General features: G+C 33.6%; 1 protein-coding gene across 4 annotated transcripts in view; it reads left to right on the forward strand.

Moving 5' to 3' along the window:
* Window positions 1-14,162, forward strand: part of Sema2a (Semaphorin 2a) — a 397,753-nt gene extending 383,591 nt beyond the window's left edge. For all 4 annotated transcript variants that reach the window (XM_028179046.2, XM_028179048.2, XM_089734599.1 and 1 more), the window contains 6 exons: window positions 6,658-6,758; window positions 7,655-7,827; window positions 8,332-8,523; window positions 10,986-11,123; window positions 11,274-11,382; window positions 11,465-14,162. In XM_028179046.2, the coding sequence (XP_028034847.1) occupies window positions 6,658-6,758; window positions 7,655-7,827; window positions 8,332-8,523; window positions 10,986-11,123; window positions 11,274-11,382; window positions 11,465-11,521 (770 nt within the window). In that variant the 3' untranslated portion in view covers window positions 11,522-14,162. The remainder of the gene's footprint in view (window positions 1-6,657; window positions 6,759-7,654; window positions 7,828-8,331; window positions 8,524-10,985; window positions 11,124-11,273; window positions 11,383-11,464) is intronic.
* The last annotated feature ends 4,159 nt before the right edge of the window (window positions 14,163-18,321 follow it).

The following is an 18,321-nucleotide window of genomic DNA, read 5'->3' on the forward strand; positions in this document are numbered from 1 at the left end:
TAAATTTAGTCGGTGCGCAGTGCCCATCGCTTTATTTGGTCAAATATTTGTGTTTAATTTCGATACATGAAAGTTTCATTAAAGGCTTAGTAACCGAAATTATAATTAACTATGAACCTAACATAATATCACAATAGTTCGATGGTCACATCCGTTTTTGTAGTTTCATATTTTGAAAACCCGTTATGTATAATAAAGAGGACTAAGGTACGTCTATCGCGCTTCTTTGAAACTATGAATCACATACATTAGGTAATCTTTAATACAGCGTATAATATAGGAGTCAAAAATCTACAAACAAAAATATATGTTCAATGGTATCAGGAATTACATTATCCGCTTCCAGTCCAGTCCAATCACCAGTCTTCTGGATTTGTTTCATTAAAAAACAATTCCAGACAGCTAGTTTGAAAATAATTTTAAGTTAAGCTATGAGTGTTTTTTGACGACATTTTTTCACTACTAATTAGATCTAAAGTAGATATTTGTTTATCCTCGATGGGTTCCTAAGCTATTCATTTCATTATGATGAAACTTTATGCCATGTAATATTTATGTCATAGTATCATCAAAGAACGATAGGTGGCGCGCGAGTGTTTTCTGACAGCCGAGCTTTTTATACAACTAACGAAAATCACAGCGAAACTAGACCAAGATTTATTAGTAAAAAACAAATGCATATCAGACAAATCTATATATATAAAAATGAATTGCTGTTCGTTAGTCTCGCTAAAACTCAAGAACGGTTGGACCGATTTGGTTAATTTTGGTCTTGAATTATTTGTGGAAGTCCAGAAAAGGCTTAAAAGGTGAAAAAATATGAAAATGCTCGGAATTATATAAAAACAAACAATTTTGTTTTTCCTTTGATGTGTCCCCCGTCGGACGGTTTCCTTTTGTTTTTTTTTAAGTTTATTTTAAATAGAAGTTTAGGTCTTTTATTTCTCGATTGAGGCACTACGAAGTCTGCCGGATCAGCTAGTACCTAATAAATATTTATTAACTTCGAAAACTCAGCACGTTACGTTAGCGAATACAACAGACAGACAATACTTAATAATTAACCTTTCCAATCACAGCATACGATCAGGGAAACTAATTATTGCTGCCTTGTTCCTGTCAATCACGAGCCCCTTATCTCGTATCCATGTGCTGTCAAGTGACGTGCCAATGTATAGGCAGTGATAAACGTACAATCCATACATACATATTGTACATACATATAATGTATGCCCTTTAATCAAAAAGTACATAATATATAACACTGGCATTGCTATTCCATCCATGTTACATTTCTAGAATAATAAATTTCATCGATTACAAGATTTAAGGCTGCACACAAAAACTATATAACGATATTCCAATTTACTCAGCAACTTAGACGCAAGATCATATTCTCTAGGCACCCCCCAGGTCAGACCTTTCTCTTAGAATAGGATACAAAACGTCCCTAATCATGAACAAGTTATTTTATATTCATGACTGATAAAGTCTTGTTTCCATTTAAGAAAAAAAAAACTGAATGATATCTTTAAAGAAATCATCATCCTCAAAATTTTATTTTGAATATTGAAATGGGTATTATTATAATGGCAAACCTTCATCAATCCCAAAGACGGCGGCCATTAAAAATTATGACTTTCTTTTAAATTTACTATTAGTGTGACTTACCAGATCGAGTTCATTGTAAAAACTGTCTTACAAGAATAGCAATAGAGTTGACCTTCAAAGTTGTATGTACAGCTAATTACGACAGGACTTTAAGTTTATGTAAGAATAAAGTCATTTATTATCGTTATGTTAAAAAAACGTGTGGCACTCAGGAACTGCCGCGGTAAAGCTATTGTATAGCATTTTTTATCAACTTATGCAATTATAATTAGACAATGATAATTTAATATTAAAACAATAATAAAACAAGACCACGCTATATTAAACATTAATAAAAGCAAAACCTTAACCGTCCTCTTCACACTCATAAGCTAGACCGCGCGAGAGAGAGATGGGCAGACTTTTCATGATGCGCATGCAGAGTGACGTCACGCCACGCGCTTATTCACAAACACTACACAAGCGCAACGTGTGAATGTGTTGAACGCGAGCTACATGGTAGGCGGAGTGAGGGGTGTAAGGTTTTTTCCGTTACGGAATTTCATGATTACAGTAAGCCGCGCTCAAGGCCAGCGATAAAAGCTATGCAATAGCTTAAAAGTTATTTCTTGTTGTGTTTGTACTTACGATAAGTACTTATTTGTCTATTTTGAAAATATTTTCAGTGAAGATGATACATTTACAGATTATCTTCCAGCCCGGAGTGTGCGTTTAAATAAATTTCAGAACATCACCACAAAATCAGGAATTTATATAAATATTCACACGGCAAATGAGCTTACGTACTTTGGAGATTTACTAAAGAGTTTCGACATGCTAATAAGGACATTTCAAATTCGGTTTTGAGTAAATGTATTCGGATGTAAAACGTTTGTACATTGAATAAGGCTAAGCTTTCCAAATGAATTTATTGGTACTACCTATGCTTTTTACTGGTGGGAGGACCTCTTGTGAGTCCGCGCGGGTAGGTACCACCAGCCTGCCTATTTCTGCCGTGAAGCAGTAATGCGTTTCGGTTTGAAGGGCGGGGCAGCCGTTGTAACTATACTGAGATCTTAGAACTCATATCTAAAGGTGGGTGACGCATTAACGTTGTAGATGTCTATGGGCTCCAGTAACCACTTAACACCAGGTGGGCTGTGAGCTCGTACACCCATCTATGCAATAAAAAAATTAAAACCTAATTTGCAATAATATGGCCTGCTTACTAAATTACCCTTTCGTATACCCTATTCTGTCTAAAGCATTTTTCACAAATAAACTTAAATGAAGAGAACTATATAGAAACTAGCTGAAACGAATTTCTTTAGCTTTAGCTTCTTTCTTGGCTGTGTCTTTTATGTTGCCCATGAAGACTACTTACCATTACCAGATAATCCATAGTAATACATACACTTGTCTCTAGAGAATCGTGGCTATAAAGTAGAATGAAAAAATATATATTCCTACATTATATTTCTGTAGTAAAGTTATTAATAATCTAAATCCAATAATGAAATAAATCTAAACTTATTTTTTAATTAAAAATAAGCAACACCGCTGGCTGACCTTCATGAGCTGTGTAATTAACGCACTAAAATAACGCAATTTTGAACAAAGCCGTAGCGTATAAATCACACGTGCCCGCTTGCTTAATCAATAATACTTCGATTCAATAATAACAAGGGGAATAATATAATTACTGATTTATAGCTCAACTATAACTTGGCAAACACAATAATAGTAGGCTGCGACGTTCTGCGACACGCTCAGCATTGATAGTAACTCGGTTTGGTAATTTCGGTACATGCCTAATCCAATTAGCTATTAAGATCCGTGGGTCGCATATTAATTTGGTTGATTCGGTCGCGTTGTAAGGAACCCCCTACGTGTGACCTTAGGCTTTTGTAACTATCACGTTTCGATAGTGTTTGTTGACGTTGACTGTGATTTTGGAGACACCTTCCTTTTTCGGTATTATCTATATATTAATACGTGAAGCAAAAACTTTGTATCCCTTTTTACGAAAATTGCGCGGACGGAGGAGTATGAAATTTCCCACACTTATAGAGAATATAGAGAAGAAGTGCACAATCCTAATTATTTTTTTAATTATTCATTATTAATACATTAAATTAATAAAAAAAACATCACCCACACTACCATGTATTTGACACACACGCATAATATATTCTTACATACACACATAGTATTTGTTTACTGTCAAACTTTTGCTATTGCTTAGTCTGTGGTCAAGTTGAGAATAGGTTACTTAATATTGTTTATCTTTAATTTTATTTGTATACTGTAGTCTTGGCGAAATCTGTGATTATAGAAATATAATAGTCTTTGTCTCTTTGACAATAGAACCAAATATTGTTCAAACTTATAATTTCAATTAATTATAGTCGAATTTCGACTACTGCAGGACCACTAGTTTTATTAAATAGTCTAGATTATATTTGTAAGAATTCGTTGGTTTGTTGAATTTTTTGTACCGGCGGACGCTAGGATTTCAGAATTCGAATTTTAGGGGATTTCTTAACAACGTTTATGCTATTTTAAGAAATTGTACTCTTGAATTTCTTGATAAATACAAATGGTTTTTTTATTGCTAAAGGCAACTAATAGATATTAGAAACTATTTGTTGTATTTAACTAACTACAACCAATTATTTATTTACGATTAAAACTAGAAAGTCTGGTAGAAACTACAATTAGAAACTAGAACTTCTATGCTGCGACTTAGTTATTAAGAGACATAGTAATTATTTACCTACGAATATTTAGTAACAGCTCTCAAAGGCTTTGATTAAACACAAATTTAGCTTCTAATCACGCACTTTATACTTTGAAGCTTAAATATCACTTATAATTTCGCGTTACGCGAGATTAAATCGTGAAACGTGTTTCAATCAAATATACCATTCGTTATTTAAAACTAAATTATCGAATTAAAAATTATGAAACTAATATACTTCAAGTACATAACTGGGAGATTGTAATAATAACAACAGTATTAATAGTTACAGAACTAAACATTGTAATAGTAGTATGTTTCCCATGGAAATTATTTAACGGCCGTCTGGTGTAGTGGTAAGTGACATGGTCACTACACAAGGGGGTCGCGGGCTCGAATCCCGCCAAGGGAAGATATTTGTATGATAAATATAAATGTCTTTTCCAGGGTTATGGATGTATATTAAATATATGTATGTGTATAATAAAAAACTTTCATTTATATCCGTTATCTGGTACCTGTAACACAAGTTCTTTACGAACTTATCACGGGACCAGTCAACGTGGCGTGATTGTTAGTAAATATTTATTTATTTATTTATTTACTTATATACATATCGACGCTTGAAAGGCAAACGTGACTAAGCGACAATTACTGCTTTGGACATAAATTATAGGCAATAACCATATTCGATGCGCAAAAAAATATATATTTCTAGGTCTATTAAAATCATTTCAATCTTACAGCTAGATTCGTTAAAATAGAATTTTATTCAGGTATTTCAACTTTAAATTAGTCTACTGTAAAGTTCACGCATTGTCGCTTAGTTACATTTGCCTTTCAAGCGTCGATATGTATATTGAAATACAATATGTACATGAAAATAACTATTGATCCCAGCGCAACATATGCATTAGATGTAAATTATGAAATCTTCCATTTTTATATCATCAAAGGTAGATATATGTATAATATATCCAGCTGAGCCCTAAGACGAAGGAATTTTGTACTAAATAATAATATTGATTATTAATACCTATTTAGACGCTTAAGCAAACATACGTTTATAAACTACTAAGATCTTGCTAATTGAGCAATGTATGCAATTAACCATTGGCATTTCGCTAATACCTATAATGTGTTATATGATGCTTAATGTTCTAATACATATTTGATGAACCTTAAGTGAAGTGTAAGTAGATAATTTCGAGGAAATTAAGCTTTTAGGAAATTATACACTTAAATTGTGTATTAAGAGTCAACATTGGAACGTGTAAGACGAATGTGTAGACAGTAATTTGGTATCGAGTGAAACGTTTATAGCTGCGATCGAATTAAAGTAGTATCCAAGCTTTTTATTTTTTTATTGCTTAGATGTTTGGACGAGCTCACAGCCCACCTGATGTTAAGTGGTCACTCGAGTCCATAGACGTCTACAACGTAAACGCGCCACCCACCTCGAGATATAAGTTCTAAGGTCTCAGTATAGTTACAACGGCTACCCCACCCTTCGAACCGAAACGCATTACTGCTTCACGGCGGAAATAGGCGGGGTGGTGGTACCTACCCGTGTGGACTCCCAAGAGGTCCTACCACCAGTGATTACGCAAATTATAATTTTGCGGGTTTGATTTTTATTACACGATGTTATTCCTTCACCGTGGAAGTCAATCGTGAACATTTGCTATCTAAGCATCTATCTAAATTCTAAGCTATCTAAATTATGCAAGCTATCTAAATTAACATGTACCTAGTTAATGCTCAGAACAAACTTCCATGATAAGGCCATTATTTAATTTACACGATTACTGATGACCATATTTACGTTCTTTGGTTTCAAAAAGCGTCTTATTGCGGGATCACAATATAACCCCTAAATTCATTTGCCATTGTGTTATATTATAAAGAAATTGTTCCCTTAAGTTGACAGGACAAAATATCTTCTCGCATTAAAACTGTATAATCTCAAAACTTACTAATTTTACAGTGGAGTGTTTTAAAGGTGTAACATGTGATATTTTAATATTAATCATCTTTGCAACAATTTTTTTTTAATTTTTTACCTGGTACATTATCTGTCTTTTAAAGTAAGATAAAATGATTAATTTTGTTTATAGTAGTCAAAACATAGGTAAACTAAAAAAAAAACTAAACTACGCTTTTTTGACAGTATTTATGAGAAAAATACTGACGATATCAAATGATTCCGCATATTAACTCAATTTCGAATATTTTTGGAAATTGTACTTTTAATGCGAAAAGACGATATGAATAAAAATTAAAGTTATGTAAGAGCTGCTTTTAAAATTATCTCATGTTTGTTGCAGACGAAGGAAAAATACACAAGATTGTACAGTGGACTAGAAATGGAGACAGTCAGTCGGCTCTGCTTGACATATTTGACGTTACTCCAGGAGAGCCGATTCAGGTAAAGTCTTAGCAAGTTTTTGTACTAGAGCACATCGATTTCAGATTGAGAAAATTAGGTCCCCTTCTCCCCTCCGAAACTAGACTCAAAATTCGATCAAAGTTGGTAGGACTGTGCCGAGAACCAATTATGCTTTTGCAGGTATAAAGGACTTGACAAAAAAACTAGATCCCAACATACGCAAACTATTGGAATTGGACCAGAATTTGCTTACTGATTGCTTTTTTTTCTTTTTTTTCACGACACATGTCTGTTACAAGACATGTGTCAGAGTACAAGAGATGTCACTACGTTGACGTGTTGGTGCTACGTCGTTCAGGAGCCTACATACTTCATAACGGGAATGCCGCTACACATTTTGCGACACGAAATTAAAGTTTTAACTGTATCGTACGATGTAACAACTGCCCTACCTTTCAAATAAGACTGCTTCGCGACTGAAATGGCCAGGATAGTGGTGCAGATCTACGATACGCCCTATTACTAGTAAAAACTGACGAACTATTGCAGTACGCTAGTATAACACAATAGACAGCAACTTATAGTGACGAGCGTCGCACTCAGATTAAAATCCCGAGGACGAAAAACATTACTACGAAATGTTTATTAATTCAAAGTTACGGTGTAATTTTCCGATAATCAGGGAACAAATTAACTTAATTTTATTTCTGGAAATCCCCTTTCACACACACCACGACGAAAACAAAATACACAGACACAAATGTTTTGAGGCTTGTAGCAGCGACAAAAACTGTCTCGTAGGAAAATTATTTAAGTAAATTTCTGTATCCTAGAACACAGATGGCGTATGTGCACGTGGCGTACTGAAAACTTGCGGTTCGTCTCTCGAACTTTTGATTATAAAACACAGTGTAACAGAGTGCGTTTTCTTTCAGGCAATGGCTATTTCGCGTATCCACGGCTCGTTGTATGCAGCATCTGATAGAAGGGTGCTACAACTCCGTTTGGCTTTGTGTGCCAGACGGTATGATGCTTGCGTAAGGTGTGCAAGAGATCCGTACTGCGGATGGGACAGAGATGCTAGCGTCTGTCGCGAGTATATACCTGGGTGAGTGTAAACTTATATTATTCAGCCTATAACGTAGTTGATAATTATATTTCATATTTTGTCTATCTTTCTTAAAAGACTTAGGAAGCATGACTAGTTGCTGTTTTATATTACGTACTAGCTGACCCGGCAGACTTCTTAGTGCCTCAATCGACAATTAAAAGACCTAAACTTTTGCATAAAATAAACTTAAAACAAACAAAAGGAATCCGTCCGACGGGGGACACATCAAAGGAAAGACAAAATTGTTATTTTTATTTAATTCCGAGCATTTTCATATTTATCTACCTTTCAAACCTTCTCTGGACTTTCACAAACAATTCAAGACCAAAATTAGCCAAATCAGTCCAGCCGTTCTAGAGTTTTAGTGAGACTAACGAACAGCAATTATTTTTTATGTAGATAGATAGATTTATTATTCCTTATGAACACCGCACTAAAATTTTGAGGATTGAAGTTAAAGATAATTTGTCATAAAATTACATTATTTTTTTTAATTAACAGACTGATTCAAGATGTAGCCAATGAGACAGCCGATATCTGTGATTCATCAATTTCTCGGAAGAGCGTGTCGGCTACGTGGGGCCAAAGCCTCCACTTAGGAAGCTTTGTGAAGATGCCAGAAGTACTCCAACCTAGGGCTGTCACTTGGTTTCACTATTCAAGGGAAAAGGGTCGTCACCCGATTACATTTAAGTGAGTTTTTTTTTTACTTACACCTGCGATATTCAAATACAAATTCTTTATTTGGTTTTGGTTCAAATAGTTTATTTGAACTTAAATTTCATGTTTGTCAAAAGTGGAATTCAAAACTATTTATCGATTCCTTTATCGATCGATTTTTTAAATTACTGTCAATAAATACATTTTTCTTTTTTCATATTCTTTCCGTTCAAAATCATATTTGTATTTTTTTTAAAATTATTTATGTTATATACGTAAAAACGAAAAAAAATGTTGTTTTATGTTTCTATGCCATTTTTTTGTAAAAATGTATAATAAATTAACTGCGAATAAATTTTAACCGAGTTGACTCACCAAAAAAATATTTCAGACCTTTTTTGTAGGCTGCTTAATTAAGAGAATTCTCTACAAATATATGTATTTTTTTACTACACGATAATCCGTTGAGATATAGTAAAAATCCAAAGAAAAATTTTTTCCCGCGTTATTTAAATGGGAAATCAAAAATCGCGATGCGGCACCTCTAAGTATTAATATTAAGAACTCAAACTTTACCAAAATTTCTTTTCGTCATCTTGGACGATATTTTCGTAGTACCAAAAGAAAAAAAAATTTAGTTTTTTTTGGTCCACCCTAATATGAGATAGAAAAATGACATTTTAGTCATGGTCATGGTCATTTTTGTACTACAGTATATAGGCGGACTAGGTCTTAGTTTTAACCGAGCGGTATAACCTATACATACTCGTACTACCTTTCCTGTCAGATCGGAGCGGTAGCATAACTAGAAACAGGACAAGTGACATAGAAATGTCAGCAGTAACTAATAGAGAAATATTAAATATTTCTTAAGCGGACTATATATGGGTCATAAATTCTAATTGTACTCTGTAAGTGATAAAATAACAAAACTAGCAATCCAGTAATTCTCGTAGCAATCTCGTAGTACTTAAATTGCTACGCAAAACATATAGTGCAGTATTAATAAAATTTATCCTACGAAGTATTGAATTTCATAACACTTGGAATTGCAGATATGTTTTTTTTTTTATCTAGAGTAGAAAGGTCGAAATTTTACAGCTGAAAACAGTCATATCTCATTTTAACTCCAATGCGGCTAATGAGTCTGAAAACAAAAAGTGTTTAATGGGCGCTTAAGGCACCCACAATTTAATTACACCGAAAGCACCTGCACAGTAATTTAGCTTGGCACAAAAGCGAAGATAAATACACATTAAATTGTTGAAGTAATTCAGAAAACACTCTAACGGAACACGCATGCAACAACATTAATTAAAGGGCTCCCAAATCTTCTGTTCTTATCGCACTTCCGCGCTCACAATTAAAATGCAAGGGGAAACTTCGGTATTAGCTTTTTGTTAGCGGCATTCGAATTTTCTCTTCGAACGTTTTCAACTGAAATTATTGTTGGACTTTACGGGAGCCTTTCCTTTTATTAAACTGAAGTTACATTAAAAGTTTTAAGTCTATGTTTACCTTATTAATCGCTCACAGTGAGAGGTTTTTGGGGCCAATCGATATCATGCGGGCCGACTTCGAGACTAGACAACGTTAGACTTTACTAGTGATAAAGTGTATAATGAGCCTTCATCAATCTATGCATTTACAGATTTAAGCCCTATTTCTCAAGGTCAGTGTTGTCAATTATGTCATGTCATATTTGGTGCTCCGGTTTCTTCGAAAGTTATAGTAAAGATTACGTGTAATACTTTGCATTTATTTTCTGTATTAGACAACAATAAAAAATTTATTTAAAATTATTCAAATGTTAATAAAAAACCAAACCAAAGTCTACAATACACTTTACAATACAAAACCACGAGAAGTACGTAAAAATCTGTGCAGGTTTGACTCACCTTAACTTTGATGATTATTCCTTCGTGGAACTCATTCATAAAACATTCTCGAAGCGTATTTTATTTTTTATATTCCTTAACAATCGAACTACAGTTTAGTTATTCCCTGAATACGAATTTGCAAATCATCTTATTTGTTAGGATACGTGTGCTTTATGTTCACGAACGTTCACACTTGATACATTAATAAATTATTGAAATTAAAAAACACGGTTGACAGATGTGCTTCAGATCACTTGTTTATAAACTGTAATCAACTTGAGCTTTTAAAATTTTTATCCAAATGTCCTAGAAGGTTGCTGTTCTCTAAATTAAATTTAAGCATAATAAGGTAAAATATTTTCATACGCTATTATTATTTATAAACAGCGAATTCAATGGTAGGAAAATTAAATAATTTAACAAGTCAATAAACTTAAAAGAGAAATAATAATATTTAGTATCATATAATATTTACAAAATATTCCTTTTCATTGGCCGCGATCATTTAATCGTAAAATAATGCAAAAACGTCAAAACAAACAACTTAATTGGGAACATGGTACAAGCAAACTGTAGTGTGCCTGCACGATTGTGATAGTTGAATTTTATTTCCAGTAAACCAGAAAAGTATATCGAGACCTCAGAGCATGGACTACTGATAATTGCTGTGAATGAAGCGGATGCTGGAAGATATGATTGCTGGCTAGGAGGCTCTTTGTTATGCTCATATAACATCACCGTTGACACACATAGGTAAGCATAAGCAAAACACATCAATAAGTTTCAAACTTTAGTTTACGTTGTCCCCTTTTGAAAATGCGTAAGTTAAGAAAAATGTTACAAAAAGGTTAAACCTTTTTCACATCTATCTTTTGTATAAATGCTATCCTTATTTCTTTACAGGTGTTCGCCGCCGGAGAAAAGCAATGAATATCAAAAGATATATTCAAATTGGTGTCACGAGTTCGAAAAGTACAAAACTGCTATGAAGACGTGGGAAAGAAAGCAAGAGGTATCCGTAATTCCTGAAGCGAGTAATATGTTTTTTGTACGTTCCCGAATTCATATTGTATTGTGTAATTTTCTTTTTTCAGCAATGCGCTCGGCAAAATGATTCGAATCAGAACACGCATCCGAACGAAATAGTGTGATAGCTCCTGAGCATCGCCTATCTCATGTTTCAGTCTGTTAATTATTACATAGGAGTAATACCGATACCGTACCTTACGGCCGGCCTCAGGTACTTCAATATATTCTCGTGAGAAAATCCGTCATGCAACAGCATCCGCTCCAGATAAATAATTCCGTGACTAATATATACAAGATAGTGATGTGCTATAGCAATAGAGAACCTATAGCTTTTATAAAGACTTTCAAAGTGTAGTGATGATTAACAAACAACATAGTGAACAGTTCAGCAAACCCATTAGGAACATGAGAAGGTGGTGGGACTCTCAAGTTTGACGGACATTTTAATATTTAATGAAAAATTGGATCGAAATAACAAGTGTTGTGAGTTGCTTTGTTTGTGAATGTTATGTATAAAAGTGATTAGAAATTGTATTTTCGAACTGTAAGTACGCTTTGTTTGTTGGATAAGCATAGAAAATTTGTTAGTTGTATTAAAACAACTTAGTTTTTATATACCAGAAGAAGCAGTGATTTATTTGGATTTCGATTTACAAAAATCTATTAATTTCCAATAAACTCCTAATTAATAGTATTATTTAGCTATGCAGTTTATTCGTTCAGCAAATATAATTTTATAAAAAAAAGTTAAAGTATCAAGACTTTTACATGATAGTACATTAGCGATTCAAGTATATTGAAACGTATCGCGGCGCGTTAGTACAGCCGCGGTCGTAATTTGAAATCTCCGAGGGTTGTGGGAGGGCTCTCCTCATTATTTTTCCCCTATTTGTGTAAATAGTTACCTAATTTCGTTCAACCGTATTTCATAAGTACGTATAGAATGCACGTCCCTACTTGTAACGTATAATTTAAGCCTGTGATATAATAAGAAATTCGTTTAGTAAAAAGTAATTTAAGCATTTACGCGGACGTATGACTAAATTATCGCTCATTATACACTCGTAGTTTTAATGAGGCTTTTATTTTAATATATCCTAGACACGCTATGACGTCATACTTTGATTGAAGCAATAAATGAATGTAGGCAATCCCCGTTTTAGGGCAACAATTTTTATATAGCTGTTAAATTATTACAAAACCATGTTTATAACTTAATGGTCTACGACTTTTCAGTAAGGAATTTCGTGGACACGTGAAGCTGATGATGTCACCGTTCCGTTAATCTTATAATGTTTTTTTTTTATTTGATGAATCTTTACATATATTTTCACGTATTCATCATATTTTGACATATTTCAATGAAAAAATGTTTAATTTATTTATTTAGTGTAATTGATAAAACTGTTATTCAGAAGTAGCCTTATGACACGTATCATTCTTAGTACCTGCAAAATTTCGAGTTCATATCATGAAAAATATACCAATAGTATAATTTTAAATTGATTAAATTCAAATATTTACTAAGGAAGACAAAGGAAGAACTAGCGATTTCTTATTTTTCAAAAAATTCACCTTTAATATTTTTACTAGAGTTTTTACCACTGCTCAGTATTATAAGATATTAGGCATCGCATTGATATTATTGACGGCTTAAGAGACGCTACTTATCAAATTAAAGCTCCAAAAAAGAATATCCTTATTATACGGAAATTAATTTTCTACACTGTTCTTTACTATGTGGTGTGCAAGTTTTGACATTAGTAAAATTGTAATGCGTTTGAAAAAGCTCATACAATTACTTAATAATACTATAATGATATCAAATTATGCGGCACTGCAACGAAATGTGTTTTGAAATGTCAACTAACAAATTTTTACTGGTGGTAGGACCTCTTGTGAGTCCGCGCGGGTAGGTACCACCACCCTGCCTATTTCTGCCGTGAAGCAGTAATGCGTTTCGGTTTGAAGGGTGGGGCAGCCGTTGTAACCACACTGAGATCTTAGAACGTATATCTCAAGATGGGTGGCGCATTTACGTTGTAGATGTCTATGGGCTCCAGTAACCACTTAACACCAGGTGGGCTGTGAGCTCGTCCACCCTTCGAAGCAATAAAAAATAAAAATAAAATAAAAATTAAAGCTAACATTCATTATTACAAATTAATACAATTATGTATAACTAGTTTACGGTTCAATCACGCATTTTCTTTATTATCTTTTTCAAAACTCGTGACAAATAGTAAACAATAAATAGTCAATATTGATCATCATATCCTTATTATGGTTCCTCATCGTCTCCTTTCTATATCTCAAATCAAATAATGTTTAATGCGTACGATGCATTTAGATGCGAAAACTTGTAGTTATAAGGTCATTTGTGAGTTGCGACAACAGCTGTGGTAGGATAAGCGTAGGCAAGTAGGTGCTTCATTGCAAGCTTTTAGTCGCGTTAACATAGATATATTTTTCAGACTCTTTCATATCACTATGTAAATACATATTTTTTAAATAATTTAAAATCGTAAGGAATACCTGAGCTTTGTCGTTTATCGTGTACTAGTTGATAAATATTCGTACTTAAGTAAAATAATGTTTTAAGGATTTCCGATCCTCTTGGGAAGATCTTGCGCAATAATTATAAACTAATTACTATTATCTATTAAACGAGTAGCTATGTAAATTTCACGTGTTATTATAAGTTAAATTCAAATAACGTAGCGTTAAGATTTTATATAATAAATCATTGAAATGTATCTTTCAGTTCGTGTTTTATTTGAGCAACCCTTTTAGCTGAGCTTTTGCTGTTACAGGAAGTTGCTTGTCGATTTATTAAGGTATCATATTGGACAAGAGGATATAATGTTTAAAATAGTGTCGATTCATCAAAACGCATACCGGGTTGACATTTTCGTCATAACAGGAGCCGGGGGGGTCGGCACCCTTGGCGGACGACGATCGAGGGACTATAAAAAGTGAGGGCGCGTAATTATATAGTGCCACTAAACTAATTTCACGATACATTGCCGACGAAATCTGTGCTTGGCACCGCCTCGCCTGCCTTCGAAATGTGATTTTTCTTTCATAAGCAAACGGCTGATTACTATTGTTACGTGTTATTTCCTATGAATTGTTAATACAACTGCGCGGCGTGTTTGCCGCGAAATTGTCCTCTGTTATAATGAATACAGCTTATAAAGGGGACTGAATTGTAACGACCAAGTTAAGTAAGTACAGATGATTAGGATTTTTACTATAACCTAAACGATCTTTTAGTTTTATTTACTGTTGTTTGAGGTATGTTAATATTAATAGAAAAGTGATTATCGTCCATAGATCAAATGTTTAAAATTGACGAGGTCGCAAACACTATTGCATTACAGTAATCAAAATTTATTTAATTAAGTCTACCTATCGTTTTTTTTAAAGTAAAATCTCTGTGTTAAAAACAAACATTATGATAGGATAAACGATTAAGGACTTACCCATGGGAAAGTAGCAGTAGATTCTTGATTATATTTGTTCATCTTCCTAGGACTGATCACAACTATGGTGGTTACAGATGATACGCCTTTTTAGAGTTGTTAGGTCACCAATAAGGAAACACAAAAATTGGATTGGAACAGATTGTTGTCCTTTAAACCGGAAAGCATGATTGCTTGGAGCCCGAAAAGAAAAGAGAATCGTAATTACTTATGCGAGATTATTATTATGATTACTCATATGCAAATAGTCAAGCCTGGTCCACTTTGTCGACTGTAACTTGATTTAATTTGATCCGATCGCTACTATCAGGCTCACAGGATCACCCACTAAGCGATTTTCTGAAAATTTCATCGAAATTCCTCCAATCATTTCGGAGTCTATAGGTGACATACATATGTACATCTACTTTTATTTATCGTATCGTTTATATATATAAATATATAAGTTTATGGATATATATATATATATAGAATAGAATATACATATATACTAGCTGGCCAGGCAAACGTTGTTTTGCCATATAAATTATTTCAAGGAAAGATAAATAACCTAGGTACCGACTGCAGCGCCATCTGTCGGGCTGATTTATGAATCGAAACCAGCCAGGGTGCCACTCAAACGCATACAAAAAAAATCATTCAAATCGGTCCAGCCGTTTAGTAGGAGTTCAATGACAAACACGCGCACAGAAGATATCTATATCTATACATATATATTGCTGTTCGTTAGACCGATTTGGCTAATTTTGATCTTGAATTATTTGTGGAAGTCCAGAGAAGGTTTAAAAGGTAGATAAATATGAAAATGCTCGGAATTAAATAAAATTAACAATTTTGTTTTTCCTTTGATGTGTCCTCCGTCGGACGGATTCTTTTTGTTTGTTTTAAGTTTATTTTATACAAAAGTTTAGGTCTTTTATTTATCGATTGAGGCAATAAGTCGAAGTCTGCCGGGTCAGCTAGTATATAATATAAAGATTAATAAGTATGGTTTTATTTTAAAATTAAATGTAAATACTAATTTAAAACATCTCTTCATAAATTCAGCTCTATAGTGAACCGCTGTGTTTTCGTCACACATGCATCGTAAACAAAATCCCAGCGTTGACAAGTTGGATACAGTTTGTCATCTACTTTCTCTTATTTCATAAATTTTATCTGTAACTTCTTCAAATTATTATTTTCCTACTATGCTGATGGTCTAGGGGACCACATCAGCGTCACCGGGCTGTAGGTGAGCTCACGGGGTTCAAACCTGACGATGTCGCTAACACAAACCCTAGCAAGAGCCGTGCTTCGCAGAATCTACCACTGGATAGGAAACGCGACCCACTGAGAAGATCCGGCGAGAAACTCAGTGGGATCTACTTCAAAGCTTTTCTACAGTTTCCACATTCCAAATTCATCGTCTCGAATAATGAATCTCTCGTGAGGTTGGAATTTCAAAATTTCTCTTATACTGTATGTGCTAGATAGAAGGCCCTCTTACACATAGGAGTGAAAATAAACACACCCTAACCGAATGCCAAATTATTTTAGCAAAGGTATTGTTCTCTCGACCGTAAATCGAAGCAAGACTCCATATTGTAATATTGAATGCCACTAACTAATGAACACTAGTATATTATTTATAACAATCTATAACTGTATTTTATAAATTATATTATGGCCAGAAAAAAAGTTATATAATCATGACAATTACAAATTCCATGACTGCATTACTTCAAATTGGCTTCATATTTTGTCTATTGTAGTAATAAATAGAAAAGAAATCGGTGATCAAAAGAAGATTTTTTTTAAACCAATGCCGCCTTCGGGAGGATCACTTCTAAAAACCCATTATAAATACAAAGCATTGGACTATATAACATCTTGTTATCAGGTGTTAGGAAGTTTTGTCTTACTAAAATTTATCTCTTAAATATTTAAATAATTCTAAAATTCATGTATTTAGTAAACCAGTTTTGTCGAAGCTTCAAATGAAAATTCAATCACAAGTTAATAATGATAATTAGTTCAATTACTATAATCGATTATTATTTATTAGTTAATGACAAAAATATATTGTGGACTTTAACAGTATTATTCAATAATTTTATTAATATTACTAAGTAACGCCTGTGAAACTAATAATATTTAAGCTTTAATATTTTCGATAGGGAAAATAAGAATGCTCTTTCGAATCAAGTTTCAAATGCGTCAGTGAAGCATGTTATTCGTTATTTCACGGGGGCTTGTGACGCGTGCACTCCGGATTTCATCTCCATTTATTAATTAACAGCCGAGCAGAAATTTTTCAAAAATTATAAATATAATAGCGATGCTCCATTAATTTTTGTTTCATCACAAAAAAGGAACTTGGCAATTATTTTTTTCATAACTAGTCTTTAATTATAAATGACAACATGATTTCACCGAATACATTCACTGTTCAGGTCTCGAAATTAAAATGGAACTTACATTTGGCTTAATCAATAAGTAGCATAAGAAATTCTTCCTATACAAACAATATACCTATAAGTATATACAACACAATACAACATATATACAAATGTCACGCCGCGGCGAAGACAAGTAATCAGTTACGCTATTTAAATTAAATCTTCCGCGGTCTTAACCAACTACTTTCTCCATATTATAAATTACATAGTTTATATCTGGTTCTTTATTCCGAAATATATACAAAAGTACTGACTCTGTCTGAAAATCTAAGCCGGAGTTCGTAGCTTATTGAACAATCATCACTTGACTAATCAGACGATATTCTTTTCTTTCTTCATCCAGATCAGTACATTCTTGAGAAACTACTAGAAAGTGAAGTTATTAAAAACTGTGAAAATTTTAAAAACTTAGGTGTGATAAGTTAGAGAATAATTATTATTGTTAATCAAATAGTTCGAATTTATTACGTACCGTGAAATGTACTTAGAGACTTATCTCAACATCACACCCCTGTAACTTAAGCCTTTTTAGCAGCCCACAAGCTTTACAAAGACCGAAGATGCGGCTAGGTCAGCAGGCAAGTAATCCGTTGTTACATCTGGGCGGTATGTGCGGTGGTGTCCCGCTCTCGTAAGCGCATTAGCCGAATTAACAATTAGTCATGCCTACGTCTGCCCGCGAAGTTTGCACAAATTTACATAACAATGATGCCCTTCCGCACAAAGTCGGTTGGCCACGGCGATTTTTTTAATTAATTGGTTCGGGAACCGTGGAAAATTTGTGAGGGTATTTTCACCCTTCAAAAATTTATTTGCGGTCAGCAAGTGGGAGCTCAGTGGGGTCTGAACTTAAAAGTTTCTTTTTTGGTAGGCGAAAAACAACATATTTCTAACAGTCGTATCATTATTTTAGTGTGACTTTATAAGAATGAAATTTAAAGAAAAGTTTTGGTGAAAAAGTTCGATAATTTTAAATAATGCAGTTAAACCCCACTT

Source organism: Bombyx mandarina, chromosome 18 (assembly GCF_030267445.1).
Source record: "Bombyx mandarina strain Sakado chromosome 18, ASM3026744v2".
NCBI classification, from domain to species: Eukaryota; Metazoa; Arthropoda; class Insecta; order Lepidoptera; family Bombycidae; genus Bombyx; species Bombyx mandarina.